The sequence below is a fragment of the Paramormyrops kingsleyae genome, chromosome 24 (assembly GCF_048594095.1).
Source record: "Paramormyrops kingsleyae isolate MSU_618 chromosome 24, PKINGS_0.4, whole genome shotgun sequence".
In the NCBI taxonomy this organism is placed as follows: domain Eukaryota; kingdom Metazoa; phylum Chordata; class Actinopteri; order Osteoglossiformes; family Mormyridae; genus Paramormyrops; species Paramormyrops kingsleyae.
In genome coordinates, this window is record NC_132820.1 from 10,760,943 (window position 1) to 10,779,177 (window position 18,235).

At 44.1% G+C, this 18,235-nt stretch overlaps 1 protein-coding gene across 3 annotated transcripts in view; it reads left to right on the forward strand.

Annotated features, from left to right (window-relative positions):
• Nucleotides 1–18,170, forward strand: part of LOC111860865 (serine/threonine-protein kinase PAK 3) — a 43,674-nt gene extending 25,504 nt beyond the window's left edge. For all 3 annotated transcript variants that reach the window (XM_023844941.2, XM_023844942.2, XM_072706229.1), the window contains 9 exons: nt 128–299; nt 1,152–1,215; nt 7,373–7,421; nt 10,192–10,304; nt 10,737–10,854; nt 12,439–12,538; nt 12,676–12,872; nt 13,451–13,588; nt 13,788–18,170. In XM_023844941.2, the coding sequence (XP_023700709.1) occupies nt 128–299; nt 1,152–1,215; nt 7,373–7,421; nt 10,192–10,304; nt 10,737–10,854; nt 12,439–12,538; nt 12,676–12,872; nt 13,451–13,588; nt 13,788–13,877 (1,041 nt within the window). In that variant the 3' untranslated portion in view covers nt 13,878–18,170. The remainder of the gene's footprint in view (nt 1–127; nt 300–1,151; nt 1,216–7,372; nt 7,422–10,191; nt 10,305–10,736; nt 10,855–12,438; nt 12,539–12,675; nt 12,873–13,450; nt 13,589–13,787) is intronic.
• Nucleotides 18,171–18,235: the final 65 nt, after the last annotated feature.

Below are 18,235 nucleotides of genomic sequence, written 5' to 3' on the forward strand. Positions count from 1 at the left end.
TTATTAAACTAACTACCTGGGAGAACTGAAAACACGGCCTGGATTTGGAATCGAGGTCCAGAGTTGAAGAGCCCTGGTCTAGATCACTGGGGTTTGACCCTACAAAACGCCGTGTCCCCTGTCCCAGATCTACACGCGATCCGTCATAGAGCCGGCGGCGCCAGCGGCCCCCGTGAAGGAGGTCACCACCCCCCCGGAGACACAGGGCCCGGAGAACACCTCCACCAGCCTGTACCGGAATACCGACCGGCAGAGGAAGAAGTCCAAGATGACAGACGAGGAGATTCTGGAGCGGCTGAGTATGTCCCCTCCCCATCCCCCGCATCCCATGATGCTCTGAGGTCCTGTCAATATTTAACGTGGACATCACATTTTAAATTGCAGTATCGATATTTAAACTGGACATCAAAACATACATTCCTGTGTGAAAGCTACAGACTTACCTCACTTTGACTCGTCCTTCAGGACCCACATACATTAAATTAGAATCGCTGAGACACGCAGGCAGGCTGCTCATCCTGTAATGATTTACTATTAATGCGATCGGCTCGTTTGACCATTCTACAGTAGAATTCACACCTTGGCGTTTCGAGACCCGCTGCCTGGGATTTATTAACTGGGTCTGGGTCCCGAGCCAAACTTTCAGGGTATTGCTCATGGGGACGTCTTGGGGTCAGTAAGATAAGTGACTAGCTAATCTAATTAGGTGGCAGAAGCGGGTCTTTATAATGAATCTGTAGTGGTGTGTGGTGACATCATGCCAGATCATCGTGTGTGATTCTGTGCTACCCAACACCCTGCACCCTATCCTACATAGTGAATCTGGGTGGGTTTTTGGTTCAATTGCACTTGTTCTAATGCCCAGCTGGTGCTTTGCTGCTGCTTGGCATCGCTGAACATTCTCCGCTGGCAATGACTGGCCTCACCTTGGCGGGATTCTGCAGCAGAAATATAAAGCACTAACTCCCAGAATGCCGCGGGCTATAGAGGGCCGCCGGCTGCTGGTTGGCGTGAGCCATGATCAGTGGGCTCGTGCGCAGCGGGGGTGCCGCGGGGGTCTCACGGGGGGAGGGCACTGGCTCTTCTCCCTTCTCATTGGCATGCGGCGGCCTCCACCCAACCCGACAGACCGTCTCCCCGCTCTCTTCCAGGAAGCATCGTGAGCGTGGGCGACCCAAAAAAGAAGTACACACGCTTCGAGAAAATAGGACAAGGGTAAGTCGCCGTCCCCTCCGAACATCCAGCCGGTGCCTCTTGTCGGGACGGGGCCAGTGTAAGGCAGCAAAAAAATGGGATCACAAAGAGAGCAAGAGAAAGAGAAGGAACAGGGAGGATAAAGATACAGAGACAAAACTTACCCAAGGGATAAATCAGACTGCCCTTTATGTTTAAGCCAGAGCTGGTTTGAGTGCTGCTCTCATGGCAATATTGCCTTTCAGCTCTGATGTATCGGGCCTTCATGGAACCTGTCGTGGTGTGCTTTTGAGCTCTCAGTCCCAGAATCCTCCTTGTTTGCTAAGGGAGACTAACATAAACAGTGTTTATTCCTTTAAAACTGGCCCATCATTCTCCGCAGTGGAGGTTCTAGACCATTTCAACTGGGGCCATTTGTTCTGTTAAGGGGGGGGGCAGATGCATTTCACCTTAATGTCCTCCAAGTATTACTTACACTAGATTGCCAGAATTAAGAAGCAAAAGACAATTTCGAAAACCACTAAGATATTTATGCAATGCTTTGCAGTCACATTTTACAATTTTTACAAATACGTAACTCACTCGGAGTTCTTGTTTAGATTGTCTTGCTTCCACAAGCTTGATTATTCCTTTCCGTCGTTAACTCGCTTCCCCGCGTCAAGAAAATGTGCTTACGTTTGTGTTTCGCCTGTTCCCAGCGCACAACATTTTAGCCCACATATATAAATGTGGATAATAATAATAATAATAGCGCATTTATATCAGACCCAAGTAGCATATGTATTTAGGGGGGGCAGAGGGGGCCATGCATGTTGTCTGCCCCCCCCCCCCCCCAGAACCGGCTCTGGTTCTCCATTCTTTGTCTAACTGTGTCAACTGTGTCAACTGTCTTATCCTCCACGTAAATAATTCTTCCTTGTGCGAAATTAGCACCATTACCCGATGATAATATATCGCTGTTTTATTTAAAGCGAAGGATAAATAGATAAGGAGGTTAAATTTAGGCAAGTGGCTCGGGAACGGAGGCAAGTTTTTCGGATTGTCCTGAAAGTCGGAGAGTGGCCTCGCATTGTTCTAGAAGCGACGGGGCGTCCCAGCAGGTGCCTGAAAACACGATCAGGACCCCCCCCTTGCACGGATCATTCCAGTAGTCCAAGAGTATTTTTTTTTTGGTTAGAGGATCTAACTGTATCTGCCAAGGTGGTTCCATTATTTATGAAGGACACAACACTTGGGGTGTAGACTTGCTGGTTATCAGCTAATCCCGACTTGATAGAGATGGTGATGGTTGGTTGGCTGGGTTTGGGGGGGGGGGGTTTGTACTGTGACCCACTGGTGTGTTTCACCTTGCAGTTACCCAGTTACAGGGCCCACCCAAGCCGATTAGGTTAGATTAAATCAATATAGAATTTTTGCATATCAAAAATATGATTCTCACACCAGTTTCAGTCTTGAAATATACCCAAATTTTGCCATTTAGTCAAAGACAATTCCCTCTTCTTCCAGAGCACTATGAAGTTAAATGTGAAGCGTAGGCTCTGGTCGTAATTTGCGGTCATCACCAACTAGAGTTAGAATAGAATTAAAACCACTCCAAGACACTGAGCACGCTGTTTTGGAAGTTCTGTAACTAAATATGAATATGGTCTAATGCTGATTTTCAGGAATGTACAAAGTACACCTCCAGTGAAGTAGGAGGAAACATCTGGCCACCACTTCGTGTGAAGAAATTCTTTCCGACAGCAATTTTCCAACTGTGGTCCCGCGTTCATGAATCAGTACTAACATTAAAGGAATCCTTGCGGTTGACCCTATCTATTACCCTCAGAAATTTCTATGCTTGGATCATGTCCATCCTCAGTTGCATCAAGACGAATAAAGAATTAGCAATTTCGACTTAGCCATTTCTCAAGCTCTCCCTTGACCTGCTCCAAAGCGGCAATATCAGCTGACCACAGTATCCTAGGTGCCAGCGGATTGCAAAACTTTAGAGTGACTTTTTTAATTTCATAGATACATTCAGTGCCTACAGTAGACATCTGTGTAAACAGGCAGATCTTTCTCAAAGGACGATGCTGTTATATCCTGCTGTTTTAAGGTTCCTGAAGACGGCATCTGAACTGGAAGGGAAGATTTTTAGGACTGATGCTGAAGATCTACCAAATCTGCTGATATTTAATTATAGGATTTTTGGGTAAAATTGAGTCCCTTGGCAGCCAGGGATATTTTGTTTTTATGCAACCAATTAATCGGAGTAATCTTTTTTGAAAGATTAGCTGTAATAACAGGAAATTTGAATAAGCAATTTGACTTAGAAAACTTAGGGTTGATAATTTTCCCCAATTTTCAACCGAGTGCAATGTTTGCAGAGCAATTAAATTTCAGTCCCGAGCTTGAGGGAGTCTCTGATTGAAATGTCCTGAGATCTTCCTTTATCTTGTGGTCGCAGATTGTAGTATCTGCTTTTGGTGCAGTTCAGCAGAGCTAGGAAATTAGTTTTCTCGCTACGTGTCTGAGGAACATGGAAGATCCTGCCTGATAATGAAGAAAGACTTAATGGAGTGAGATAGCTGTGTACATTGAAAATTATCGTTCTTATCAGCTGTGTACTGGTGACTGAGTTCGAGAAGTAGAGAAAGGGAGTCGATTGCCCTTTAATAACTTTATGACCAAACTAGGCTATGCCATTTTACTGCCAGGATGACAATATGACAATGTGTTTTATTAATAGCTAGAACTGGGTTATACCAGACTGGGGTTAATTCTGCTAGGGGTTCTCTGATTGGAAATCTGATTAATTGGAGTCTATGCATCAAAAGACGGAGGGATGCAGGCATATTTTATACGCATGGCTCTTGAAACTGACCTAGCAGTGGATGGGTTTAGACTAACAATTGGATAGCAAGGTGGTCGTCACAGTTCCATCCAAGACGGCGGATTATTTGGGATGATACTGAGCCACCTTAGCAGATGTTGAAATTAGTGGGCAATACAGCATGAAGAGAAGCTCCTGTACTGGGAATGGTTCCGGAACTTTGAGGTTCTTAAGGGAAGAGTCTACAATACAAAGACACTCCAGATGACCCATGTTATGGTACCAGGCATCTAACTGTGTGGTGGGAAACTTGACCAAAATATCCAACTCCTATGTTGCGTCGCTCATTTCTCGCTTTATGGGTATGTTTCTGTGTAAAATATACATTGATTTGCAAACTGCAGCCTGACTGTTCCCTGCTTCTCTCTTCCTTGCTTGATGGGTCTTCAGTCCTGCTTCTAGGAGCCTGTTATGAATTGTCCTACCTTTATGCTGGGTGTGCACTGTGCAGTAATGTAGCGTTATTTTATCAAACTGATATAGGTTGTATGAGCTAGATGAGGAATAGTGCTTATTAATAAAAAAAATAGCATTCCAGATCAGTGGAGTATATTTCGTCCAGATGATTCTTGAAGCTCACATACCTGGATTTTTGAATCAACCACCAAGTGGTTCACAAGCAAAAGATGATTCAGCAGACTGTGAGATGCTTTTAAACTGGGAAGCAAATCACGCTGTAAGTGTTCTGTCAGCTACTGTATCCTCAGAGAAATCCAATATCACATCAAACACTCTGAGATCTGCGCTTTAGGTCTACAGCAGAGTGCCGCTAGTGGACTAAGACTGTCATGTTGACCGCTAGGATTCATGCATACTTCACAATGGTGTCTTCATAGCTGCTGAATTAGAGCGATTGATTAGGCCAGCGTGTCTCAACCCGGTTTTCCTTGGACACAAACACGGCCAACATTTTCCCTCCCAAAAACATGGACTGACTAGGGTCCCCAAGGACCAGATTGAGAAATACTGGATTAGGGGACACTTGTTAATTTGTAGATTAGAATCATTTCATTGGCCAGGTACCTCTGCATTAGGATTTTTTCATGGTGGTATTGGTTCATACATGAAGATGTGCTGTGTGGCTGATTGTGTTAAGCCTTTGGATGGGAAGGTCGCCGGGTTGAGTTTCACCTGAATAATCGAATCCCTGTTGGGCCCTTGAGCAAGGCCCTTAACCACCCAAAATGCACCAGAGGCACCAGATAAGTGGCCTGACCCTTGTGCTCAGACACCAAGCTTCACTCTCAACTGTATATACAGCCGCTGAAAAATATTAAGAGACCACTCTATATTTTTAAACAAATCCACATTTTTAAATCATGGTTTAATTGCGGTTCCGCTGGAAGAAGGCTACGCTGAGCGGCAGGATGCTTCCAGGCAGCAGTACAGAAGCAGGAGACACTGGGAACGACCAGAAACCAGCCAGGAAAAGGGCAAAAGCGGCTGTCTAAAGCCAGAGATGACCGTCATTCATACGGCAGTTTCTCATGAATCGTAGGATGACATCAGGTGACCTTCAAAAGGAATGGGAAACATTAAGTGCAGGTGTGAAGTGCACTGCTAGGACAGTTCGTATCAGGCTGATGGAAGCAGGATTGATGTCCCATAAAGCAAGGAAGAAGTCCTTCAGTAATGAGAATCAGAGAAGATGCACACCCATAAATTGAGAAACGAGTGAAACAAAAAATTGTGCTGTGGCCCAATAATTTTTGTACATGGCTGTGTGTGTGTGTGTGACCAAATGTCCCCCACAATGTAATAAAAACTTGTTTTTCTGACATTATGGGGACCATTTTCAGTTCCCTACAAAGATCTGTGCATGCAGTCAAAAAAGTAAAAATGTTTTGTTTTAGTTTAGTTACTTAAAGTTAAGGTTAAGGCTGGGTAGGGGTTAAGGTCGTCATGTTGGGATTAGAGTTTTCTCCATAGAAATGAATGGAGAGTCCCCACAAAGATATAATTACAAACCTCTGTGTGTGTGTGTGTGTGTGTGTGTGTGTGCGTGCGTGCGTGTGTGTCAAAGGAGAACAAGATGGGATGTGTGAAAAGAAGAATTCCAGTGTATTTGTGCAAATGGCAAAGGATCATTTCATTCAAAGAGCACAGAATATAAACTTTGAATTTAAGAAGAATTTAATTATTCTTTATGGATTATGGGTTATGGACCCATAATAACTTACAGAGAAGTGAATAAATTTTAAGAACATAATGAAGTTGGGTTTTAGGGCTGTACGTGGAAGGTTGTCATTATGGGATAGATGAAGTTCTACATGGTGGGCTAAGTAGCTTTTGAGTAGAGAGTAGTTGTACCTCTGAGCTCCGCGGCCTAGGAGTAATAGAACCTGCTTCTCTGGTGACTTTATCTGTCGCTGTGGAAACTCAGCGCCGGCATAGTAACCCGGCCAAGAGGAGAAACTTTATACGGCTGCTGCTGCGGGAAACTGGGCCAGAGTTCACGGAGCACATCAAACAGCAGAGCGGGGCGGCCGAGGGCGGTGGGGGGAGAGTCAGCGACTTGGGATGACTCAGAGGTTTACAATAGCGGTGAAAGAGAAACTTCGTGGAGCAGCAGCCAAAGCGGGACGAGGGAAGGCTTTTAGGAGATTGCCTCGGCCCGGCTTCTGGCCGTCTACTGCGCGGCTGCGGGTCTCGAGTTCGACGTGAGCGCACGTCCAGATGACCGAGGGATCAGACGAGCAGACTTTGTCGGGTCTTCCTGCAGCCCGGCTAGGGAGTCAGAGAGCTGTCAGGCATCTCGGAGAGACATGTTTCGTGTCAGTTTACGCTGGCTGGTTTCTCAGAAAAGCAACATGAATTCCCCTACCAGGCAGGACAACGGAGTCCTGTGTCAGACAACACAACACCGCCACCTAGTGACAGCATTGGTTATTAGTCAGTGCGTGTTATATAAAAGTTATTTATAAGGAGTGTGTGATAGGCCAGGGGCTAAGCTCCAGAAGTGGCCAATCGCTTCTGATTGTTCTGAAAGAAAGATAAAATATGTTTCTACTTTAAACTCGAGGACCATTCAGATACATGTTCATGTAATCAATCATTGCTGGTCTTCATATACAGGAAACAAATGTTATACTGAAATGTAACCAATTGTGAAATAACTTCCAATTAAATAAACAATCCTGGTGTTTTCGTTCAGTTTTCCATGCAGATTGGTATGTAAGGTAATGGAGAATATCATGAACACCTTATGCTAAAGTGAACTGCTGCATGCGATTTAAGAAATAAATGGCGTTATTACAAGTTAGAGGACGTCTTATAATTCTGTCTGTTGCTTATGTCTTGCAGGGCGTCTGGGACTGTGTATACAGCCATCGATATTGCCACGGGTCAGGAGGTAAGTCTGTTTCCCTATGTAAATCACTGGCCGAAACATAGCAAGAGATGATTGCGCTCGACAACAGTAGCGAACGATCAATTAGCTAAGACTATATAAAGCTCTCACTGAAAGTCTGGGCACGTGAGCCTAATTCTGTAAAAATATTACAAATTTATTGGTTTCATAACAAAAGTCCATCGACAAGCAATGTTTAACATCTGCACATTAGGGATGGCACGGTTCATGAAAAAAAACCGAACCGTTCGGTTCGCTTGTCTCGGTTCGGAGTATGCATGCGTCGCACGGTTCGACGGTTCATGACATGCGCAATGTAGCCTCGTGCCCCGTATGTGACGTCAGTGTGTTTCCCTTTCGCGCGAAAGAATAGGCTATATGCACAGAGCGGTGTGACGTAGTTCCGGTAAAAGTTCAGCCAGCTAAGTAATTTCCAGTAGCCTTTCGTTTGCTGCGTTTAGCTCGTGTTTTCGGCGTTACCACCCTGTCTCTGAAGAAAACGTTTAAATTTCAGCCAACCGATAGCACAACATCTGAACACTGTTGTGCGCCTTTGTTGTGTGACTTTATTTAATGTGCGGTTAGGCACTTTGTTAAAGAAAATTAAGTTATCTGTGACAAAGCACTCCAGTGAGTGTCATGCCTCGATCGTCCGCTATTTCCGTGTGCCACGCCCCCTCGTTAACCCTGTGTGAATTCCCCGTGTTTACCAGCTGTTCCTGATTGTTGTCAAATTTGTCATTACTCCATTGTATTTAGTCCGCGTTTCCGTTTCTTTCTCCAGTCCGGTCATTATATTGTAATTCTGCTTTACCGCTCGTCTGTGTTCCTTTTGCTCATTAAACCCCGCATTCCCCCGATCCTAGGTCTCCTCGCCTCTGCTTCCCCGGTCAGCGTTGTAACAGTGAGCCTGCTTCCATGCTGCAATGTGAACATTTGCCATGTTCCTAAAAATTCTGTTTATTGCACAGTGTCTCACCACACAGACCTACAGGCTATTGCCAGATGATCATACTAGACATATCAACTGGACATATTTTGCACTATTACAGATTGATGTCTTGTACATACACAGAAACTGATTTTATCGATTACTCAAGAACATTCAATATAATTAATACCAATTTTTTTCACGTTATATATATATATATATATATATAACGAACCGAATCAGGCTTAATCAATATAGGTGATCTATCATTTTAACGATCCCCAATTAAATTAACCCCGTGGACCGGACAAAAGTCAAAACGAATGATTAAACATTATATGCGTCTCTTTTTGTATGTTTTCTAAATAAGACCGCGTGCCCATACCCAACTGCAATAGCGATTAAAGCGATCTATTCTTTTAGCATTTATGTTAAGGCAAGACTTTTATTTTATTACTGTTCTGGGATTAATAATCTTTAATAATTTTAATAATGTGCTTTAAGTCAAGTCAAATTCAGTTTATGTATGATTACATGATATAACTTTTTTAATACTGTATCCTAAATTGTGGATAATTAAGCTATATATCATATGCTGAAGTACATTTCTGGAGTGTTAAAGATTAAAAGAAAAAATAACAAGAACCGAAAACCGTGACCCTAAAACCGTGATACAAACCGAACCGTGGGTTTTGTGAACCGTGCCACCCCTACTGCACATATCATCCACACGGACATTTTATTTTTATTAAATGTCATAATATTGTTGACTGACACATTCAGTTCTGTTCTTCCCGTTTTGCTGTTAATTGCCATTGTAGTCACTGGCTCTCAATGGGACACTTAGAACAGCTTAACTATAATTTGGGTTTCAGTTTCTTACTACTTGAAATTAATGTTTTGCTAACACTACTGGTTGTTTCTAATGTGAGATATACGACTCTGTAAAACAGTCAAAAGACCACTCTACATTTTTTTTTTAATCTGCATTTCTACATCGTGGTTTAATCCCGGTTCGGCTGGCAGAAGGTTACGCTGAGCAGCAGGCTGCTTACAGGCTCAAAGTGTCTAAGACAGCAGTGCAGAATAAGGTGAAGCAGGAGACACTGGGAACGACCAGAAACCAGCCAGTAGAGGGCAGAAGCAACTTTCTAATGCCAGAGATGACCGTCAACTTATCCAACATAAGCCGCATAAATCGGAGGATGACCTCAAGTGACCTTCAAAAAGAATGGGAAACATTAAGTGGTATGAAGTGCACTGTTAAGCCAATTCATAACAGGCTCCTAGAAGCAGGACTGAAGACCCATAAAGCAAGGAAGAACCCCTTCATCAATGAGAAGCAGGGAAGAGCTAGGCTGCAGTTTGCAACAAAAATGTAGATTTCTGATTTTTCACGGACACATACCCATACATTGAGAAATGAGTGAAACTGAAAATTTTGCTGTGGTCTCTTAATTTTTTCAAGAGCTCTGAGTGTGTGTGTGTGTATGTGTGTAGTAAAAAATCAATTAAGTAATGATTTCTGTTAACACCCATAAACGTGCAATACTTTTACTGAATTAAACAAGTATTTCAAGTCGTTACATGAGCACTGTAATTGTAATAGAAAGGCAGTGGCAGCACCTGAGCCAACGGAAACAGCTGAAGATGCTATTAGATTAGACCTGGATTGTACTCTGAGGTCATGGTGAGGTCATGAGGGGATTCCGGCTGCTATTGGCTGTTCCTCTCACCCTGGGCGGTGCCTGAAGCAGGATTCCATCCAGCACAGTGCTACTTGCTCCAGGAAGCTCTGGTAGCCTGTGCCTCACTCAGCAATCATGGCCCATCCTCCCTCAGGTGGCCATCAAGCAGATGAACCTGCAGCAGCAGCCGAAGAAGGAGCTGATCATCAACGAGATCCTGGTGATGAGGGAAAACAAGAACGCCAACATCGTCAACTACCTGGACAGGTGCGTCCTGCTGCGCTTCTCGCTCTGCCCAGGAATGTCAACAAGAGGGGAATCTGCATACCAGCATGAGCACAGATCACTATCTGAAGGCAGAGTTTCGCAAGTCACGGGGGAGGGGGGGCATTGGTGTTATTCCCTCGAATGTGCTCTATAGCCCGAATTGCTAACCGTTAGCTAATCAGTCTTACGTGAATCTAGGTGTGGTATGCTGGAGGTAGGGTTAGATAACGGATGGACTGGCGCTGTTCTTCAAGAAGTCTCACCCGGAGATCTTTTACGTTATATCTAGGCATAGATACCTTACAATCCACAGATTTGTGATAACTAATAGCTGCCTATCTGGTGCCTGCGTGTGTGTCACTCGTGAAACTTCAGCCGGTGATCACGAGTCCAGCCATAGGTGTGATGGTGTCGCCCTCTCGCTCTCCACAGCTACCTGGTTGGGGATGAGCTATGGGTGGTGATGGAGTACCTGGCTGGAGGTTCCCTCACGGATGTGGTGACTGAGACCTGCATGGACGAAGGCCAGATCGCCGCTGTCTGTCGAGAGGTATGGCATGTGGCTTTCTGCTGGCCGTGCTACTTTCGCTCTTCCTCATTCAGATGTCATACTCAGCTCACAGAGACACTCCCAGCACTCTGGGGTATTAATCTGGAGCGTTTCACCTTGGCCAAAGACGGCAATGATAGCTAACGTTTCAGGGAAATTGTTTGTAGAATTCTCTTATTCTGCTGGGGAAACCTTTCTGAGGACGGCCTTAACTAAAAACAATATCCCAATAAATAGCATTTGTTAGCTGGATATATCGGTCCCATTATTTATCGTGTGGCTCTGCAGGTTTGGATGCTGTTCCTGTATTCAGAACGTCTCCAGCTCAAATAGACTTTGAGGCCCCTAAGCAAGGTCCTTAAGTCTTAGAACCCAACACACACAAAACGCATTTATTTTCACACCTATTAATCTCAGGCTCGTAACTCTGGATAGGTATAACGCACAGGCGTGAACTGCATACCTTCGGAACTGAAAGAATTTATTCGATCCGGTCGTCCAAGTTGCAACATCGTGCGCTAAACTATTCCAGAGAACTCTTGTGCAAAATGAGGCCCATACTTGATACATTTCCCACAAGAACACACCCCGGAAAACAAAGCACATATTCGCTTCCACAATGGTCCACGAATCAGAACAAAGTGAATTTATGTTACTCCTACAGGTATTTGTTTTGAGGTTATATTAGGATTTGGTGTCCATTGTTTTATTGACGAAAATTGCAATATTTCTTCACTTCAGTGGATCATAAACTAATCAGTGCTTTTCTATATCAGTTTCTTTCAGATCTTATAAAGTAATAAATAAAAAAACATAAAACCATGCATTGCTGTCTATCAGATAATTTCAACAATTTCCCAAATGGATGCAAAATCACAGATGTTCATTTCCGCCTGTCACTAACCATGTATTCCTTCACAGTACTGAGTCATAGAAAGATCCCAAATGAAACCCCTGCATTCCCACATCACAGAGACTCTAATTGCAACATTTATATGATTATATTTGTAGTGCCTGCAAATTTTTATAATAGATGAGACTAAAAATTGAGACATTTCAGTAGGCGCAAGTAGTTTTTCCTCATAGAAAGGATATCAAGACAGTCAGCAGTTACACATCAAATTATGACACATCTGAGTAGCTCCAAATGTCCAGAAAACAAAACCATAAAGTATATGTGGCTACATACAATGTAATAAGCCTAAAATCAAAGGGATAGAAAAACTCAAAATGGATGGGGTTCAAAGGGTTAATCTTTAATTTCTTCTTGGACTGTCTGACCCTGCTGTTTCGAAAAAATGTATGTTGACTTGGATAAAAGCATCTGAAAAATAAATAAAATGTAAAAAATGTTAATTGCCCTTCTAGGTCAATTCTCATCCAGTACAAACCACATAGTCTTTGCCTTCAACTTTCCATCAGACCATCTGGGTGTATACTTTCAGTGGAAGTCACTTCCTTTGCTCTCTTATATCTGGCATATCTCATGAAGGAAAGGTTTCAGACTTGTTGTCTTCCTTCGCCCGTATCAGTTTGACACACTCGACTGTGGCTTCGACAATTCACGTTGGTGTGTCTCCGCAGTGCCTTCAGGCTCTGGACTTCCTGCACTCCAACCAGGTCATCCACAGAGACATCAAGAGCGATAACATCCTGCTGGGAATGGATGGCTCCGTGAAACTCAGTGAGTGGCTGTCACAGGAGGACATTCGTACCCTTTCAGAAATCTCCTGCGAATCCCGCTGCGAGCCTGATGCTCTGGCAAAGCGAGACTTAATGCTGCCTCTCTCCCCGACTCCCTCTCCCTGTTACCACTTGCAGCCGACTTCGGCTTCTGTGCCCAGATCACCCCCGAGCAGAATAAGCGCAGCACTATGGTAGGCACGCCCTATTGGATGGCCCCCGAGGTCGTGACCCGGAAGGCGTACGGCCCCAAGGTGGACATCTGGTCTCTCGGCATCATGGCCATTGAGATGGTGGAGGGTGAACCACCGTATCTGAATGAGAATCCGCTCAGGGTAAGCCCCCCTAGTAAAGAATCACATTAAGACATTCAGCAACACCTTGGTAAACTCAACAAGTCGGATTTTCCTCAGGCAAAAACGTCTATTCGGCCATAATATCACTTTGCCAAAGAGAAGTTTATTGACTATCAGGCATTTCTGGGCTAAGTCAAACATGAAGGACTTCTGTAAACAAATCAACATTTCCAAGGCTCTTAGAGGCTGTCAGTCCGGCCGATGTACCGTGCACTGCTAGTGGAGCCAGTGAAGTCATCAACGCGGAGTAGATTGTACCAGTTGGGATTTGAAGGCACACATTAATCTTCAAAGCCTCATTTCTCTTTTTACTAATCTGGTCTAAACACCTTGCCAGTGGAATAACTGAAGATCTTCAGAATTGTGAAACCGCAATGTCTTCACCGCTTTTGCAGTCCCCAGAAATGCGGTAGCTGCACGTTGGTGCAGCAAACATAAAAAATTAATAGAAATCACTATACCTTGATTTGTTGGTCTGTGGCCAAAACAGTATTAACATCAATGGGGTAGCGAACCAGTCAGCTGAATTCCATTGACAGTGACTCATGTCTACACAGGCTCTGTACCTAATCGCAACCAACGGGACACCTGAGCTCCAGAACCCGGAGAGGCTGTCCTCTGTGTTCCGTGACTTCCTCAACCGGTGCCTGGAGATGGACGTAGACCGGAGAGGCTCTGCTAAGGACCTCTTGCAGGTATGGTCTGTCTCTCCCCTCTCTAGAAGTTTGTTGGGGTTTCCTTTCAAATTGCTGGCGAATGTGTTGTTTATAATTAAGGTGTTCGGCCAAGTCCGGCATCTTTCCCGTTGCATGCTTTTGTGGGTGTCTAGGAAGGGCACTGTTTCAGTGTCCGGAATGTGAGACTAATTTCCATTGCTTCTCATTTACTTGGTAGCACTCATTCCTGAAACTGGCCAAACCACTCTCCAGCCTGACGCCCCTGATTGTAGCTGCAAAGGATGCCATTAAGAATGGCAGCCGTTAAGCCATGCCTCCCCCTTCAATGCAAGACCATCGAGGAACTCGTACAGGGCAGCATAAGGACCAAAATACCCCCAAATGGAAAAAGGACTTCTGCACTTTGGGGAATCGAAAAAGCTCAGGCCATCATGTGAGCTGGGGAGCACTCATTTGAGTCCTGGAACTCTTGCGTCTGTCAGAAGTGTTCGTGTGCAGCGGGGGAGCATGGCATTCGGGGGAAAAATCCTTCTGCTCATCCTCTGGATTCAGAGAACGGTTCGAGAAGAAAACAAAACTTTAAAACACCTTTGGTGTGCAGAAGGGCCTTTTGTTTAGATGAAGCCTACAGTTTTCTTGTCTCCTCCATCGCCCTCTTAACAAAATGGACTATCGGACATCTTTGCTCACAAGAGACCAACCTTAGAACTACGGACCCCCAACAGAGCTGCATGATCATGCCTATCTGATGTGACTCACAAGTCCATACTGTACCTTCTTTCTGAGTGTGTAGAACTGTGTGTGAGTGAGTGCCAACGTATGTGGATGAGAGATAGCTTACCTTTTATGGAAAAGTTTGGGGAAATCATTCTTTTTTATGTTATTGAAGGATATTACTGATCTGGGATCATCGAGCATTTCTGTACGCTTGTTTGTTTCGGATCAACCTGAAAGGGACTGTGAAAACAGTTAATAGCAACTTAAAATGGCCAACTATGGGCTCTGAAGCAAACGAGTAATTCTTAGAAATAGGAATTAGGTTCCTCTGCTGATGTAATCAAAATCATAAGCTGAAGATGAAGAAAGACGCCAAGGCATACATTCACGATAAACACAGAGGGGTAGATTCACAGGAGGTTACAAAGTGACAAACAGTGGGGTTATTGTCTTGAAGTTAGCGAAAGTTTGCAGTTTGCAGAGTCTCACCTGATAACACGGCGAGTCCTTCTGTCTTTTATCCCCCCGTATTCCAGTCTCGCTATGAAGAGAGTCATTCAGACCATGTGCACAGAGAGAGTTTGAGGTCATACCCTGGTACCTTATTGCATGAAGGCTAATCTTATATGAATGGTAGGCCAAACATGGTCCGTTCCGGCACCCCCGTATTTCCTGTGATGGTAGCCATAGAGGCAGAGACCTTGGATACATTTTTTTTAATACTCTTTGTGAAAGAATTCATGCCATCCATGCATGTGAACGTTGGGAGTCAGCGTTAAAAGAAACATACCGCAAACCTACAGCTATGGGCTTATTTTTTGTAACTCTTACCCTACACATCGCCTTACCCGGACTTGAATATGCAGATTCAAAAGACCGTGATTCGCACACACCTTGACAGCATGTGGAATCAACACAGAAATCATAATAATTAAAAGAAAAAAACATGGAAGCGTTGCATGCTAATGACTTACACTCTCAGAGCTTCTGCGCTATGCATTTACACATACGTGCCACAAGGCATTCCTGCAGGACGCGTTTGGCATGCACACACCAGTATTGCAATACGAGTGACTTGGTGCTTGCATTCATCTTTTACTCTGTCGCAACAGGAGAAGGAATGTGGAACGGACTCTTTGGTATGCGGAAGACGTGACTCGCAGTGAGCCGGTTGTGTGCTCAGAAGTTAACCTTAAGATAAGATAAAACTTCATTTATCCTGAGGGAAACTGTTGAACAGATACAACAAGGCTTTCATTCTCCAGCAGTTTAACCACAAGGCAAGCATGCTGTTCTGTATGGGCCATGGGTCTTTGTGAAAGACGTTGGCGAGATTATCCCAACAAACCACATCTTCTTGTGCCTCTCGAAAAAAAAATGGGGATAATCTGCCAAAGTCAATTTGCACGAAAAGGCTTTTTCCTGGACAGCTACCATTTGATGCGTTTTGGCCAAGATGTAGGAGAACTACGATCTTTCTTTGACAAGTTAATATTTACCTTGATGTGAATCAACCCCTAGCTGTTAACGATGATCTCCTGTACAGTTTGACAGGCCAGTTGTACAAATTAGCGCAACCCTCAAATGGGTCACGGATGTACACGTATGTGTGCATGTATCCGAATATTCACGAAATAAGCGTGTAACTTTTTATAAGGGGTGCTATTTTTTAAAAGCAATTCTCAGAGCTTAAGTAACCATTCTGTCTCCTCAAAACTGTGTATGGAAACATAAAAGCATTTAGTGTGGGTGTATGTATGTAGGGGTATTGTTTGGGGTGTGGGAGGGAAGGGATTCTGGCAACCTATCCTAGGCCTGGATTCAAGTGGTATTATACGACACTTTTTTTTTTGGGGGGGGGGGGGGGGATTTAATACTTCTACCCCTGAGCTCAGCTATTCCAAACAGTGTCCCCTGTATGTATGTTTGTGTGTGCTTTAGGGTGGGGAGGGGGATAAGCTTGTCATTAACAAACGATTTGATTCTATTAGTGATTCTGTGTACGTTTTTGTGACTGTACCCTACTTTCGAGACATGAATGATTACTATAAATGACACAACACGAAATGCCTATTTTCCAGCCTGCTATATTTTTTTTTAATCTTGTTCTCCTGCTGAGAACCTGAGTGAAAACGTCAAGCGCCTGATTAGAAGCCGTCAAAGAGTTTTCGATACTGCAGGTCAAAATGCTGATTTAGAACGGGGATTTTAATGGAGAAAAATAGCATTTCCATAGCAACGGAGCCCCGCCCTCATGTAAATAGCTTATAATCTGGCGGGGCACTCACAAAATCTTCTGATAGAGTAAAGGTGGAGCTAACAAATAATTATTTAAAGTGTTTTCTTTTCCCCCCTTTTTTTTTCCCGAAAGGAAACAGAACTACAGAAAAGCTACCAACTCAGAGTTCAGAGAAACTCGTGCTTAGTTTTGGGCTGTTAAGAGGAAAACGTTTACATTTTATTTATTTAGCAAACTCTTTTTTTCCCAAAGGGATGAACATTTTTTTCTTTTTTTGAGAAAGCAGGGTCAGACAGACCTTGGAGCAACTGGGGGTGAAGGGCTTTGTTCAGGGGCCCGATGGTGAGGGTTAGAGGCCTTGCTGAGGGGCCCAGTGGTAAAATCACTCTGCTGAGCCCGGGATTTGTACCAGCGACCTTCCGATCACAGGCCCAGCAGCCTACCCCGCTGAGCCACACACTGCCCCCACTACAAAACCACTATCAATAGTATTGCAGCTCTTCATGCAGTAGTCATGAACAATCTAGACTGGATCTCTGACCTCCATATTCAACGGGCTCATGACAACCTGAAATGGCACTAAATGCCGGTCCTCCCTCTACCTTGTCCTCTCGCACGGTATCAACGGTCCTCTTCTTGTGACACCCCAACCCCCCCCCAGGAGAAGGCTTTCCAGTTCCATTAGGATGGACCTACCTCGACCCCACCCTGGACATCACCGCTGTGCTGATCCCACCCACAACACTGTGGGGTATGATCCCCCAAACCTGCCTTCAGCTACGCGTACTAAACAGGTCATAAGCGGACCCCCCCCCCCCCCCCGCCTGGCATGGGGAATACAGGACTGGTGCCGTGTATATTTTCACATAAACCAGCCGCTTGGAAAATTGGAAAAAATCTAAGCTCAGGTATCGGTGTGCAGTCAGCTCCGTGGCATATATTTTTTAATGAATTGGTCCACTCAAAAAATTATTTAAAAATATCTACGCCCTCAAGCAGTAATAGTATTTTAAGTGTTTGTGGCAGAGTTATGTACAGAGGAGAAAAAAAAACAACAGCAGAGTTCTTTATCTGTCGTGACTTGTTACGGTAACGTGCATGTTAGAGAGAGTAAGATGGTTCCCTTCTTTTAGGTTGGTTCAGTTCAGTTTCTCTGTGGAAATCTGTCAGGGTTCAATAGAAGAGGCACAAAAAAATACCTCCCAAGATAGTGGATGTCCAACTCTCAGTTCAAAATATTGTTCATTGCTCCTCTACATTCCTGCTTTTGTTTTCTGAATGTGTATATCTATACATGTGGTGAACTCTTCTAAAAATGTGTATTATGACAGACCGCAGATGGGATGTGTGTCGGTATAGACGGTGACATTTTGTAACAGCTGGGACATTCCATGAAGCTCAGCGCATTTTTTCCATTCTTTTAAGGCGAGACAGAGAGAGAGAGAGAGTGCACGAGAGGCGAAAGTGTGAAGTGAGCGATTTGTTTCAAATTGGGTATTTTTAATTGTGATTGAAACAGCAGATTTTTTTTTACTCTAAGTTATGCATGGCAGTGTCTTTAGTGTAAAACAAATGGAAAAAAACCCTAAAGTTTGGGAAATTAACTGAAATAAAATTGAGAGAAAAAAAACCTCTAATCAATAACGTTTCAAAGGGGAGTTTCTTTCTACATTATAGCATGCTGTCCTATTTCATTGAAAGCTCTTCTG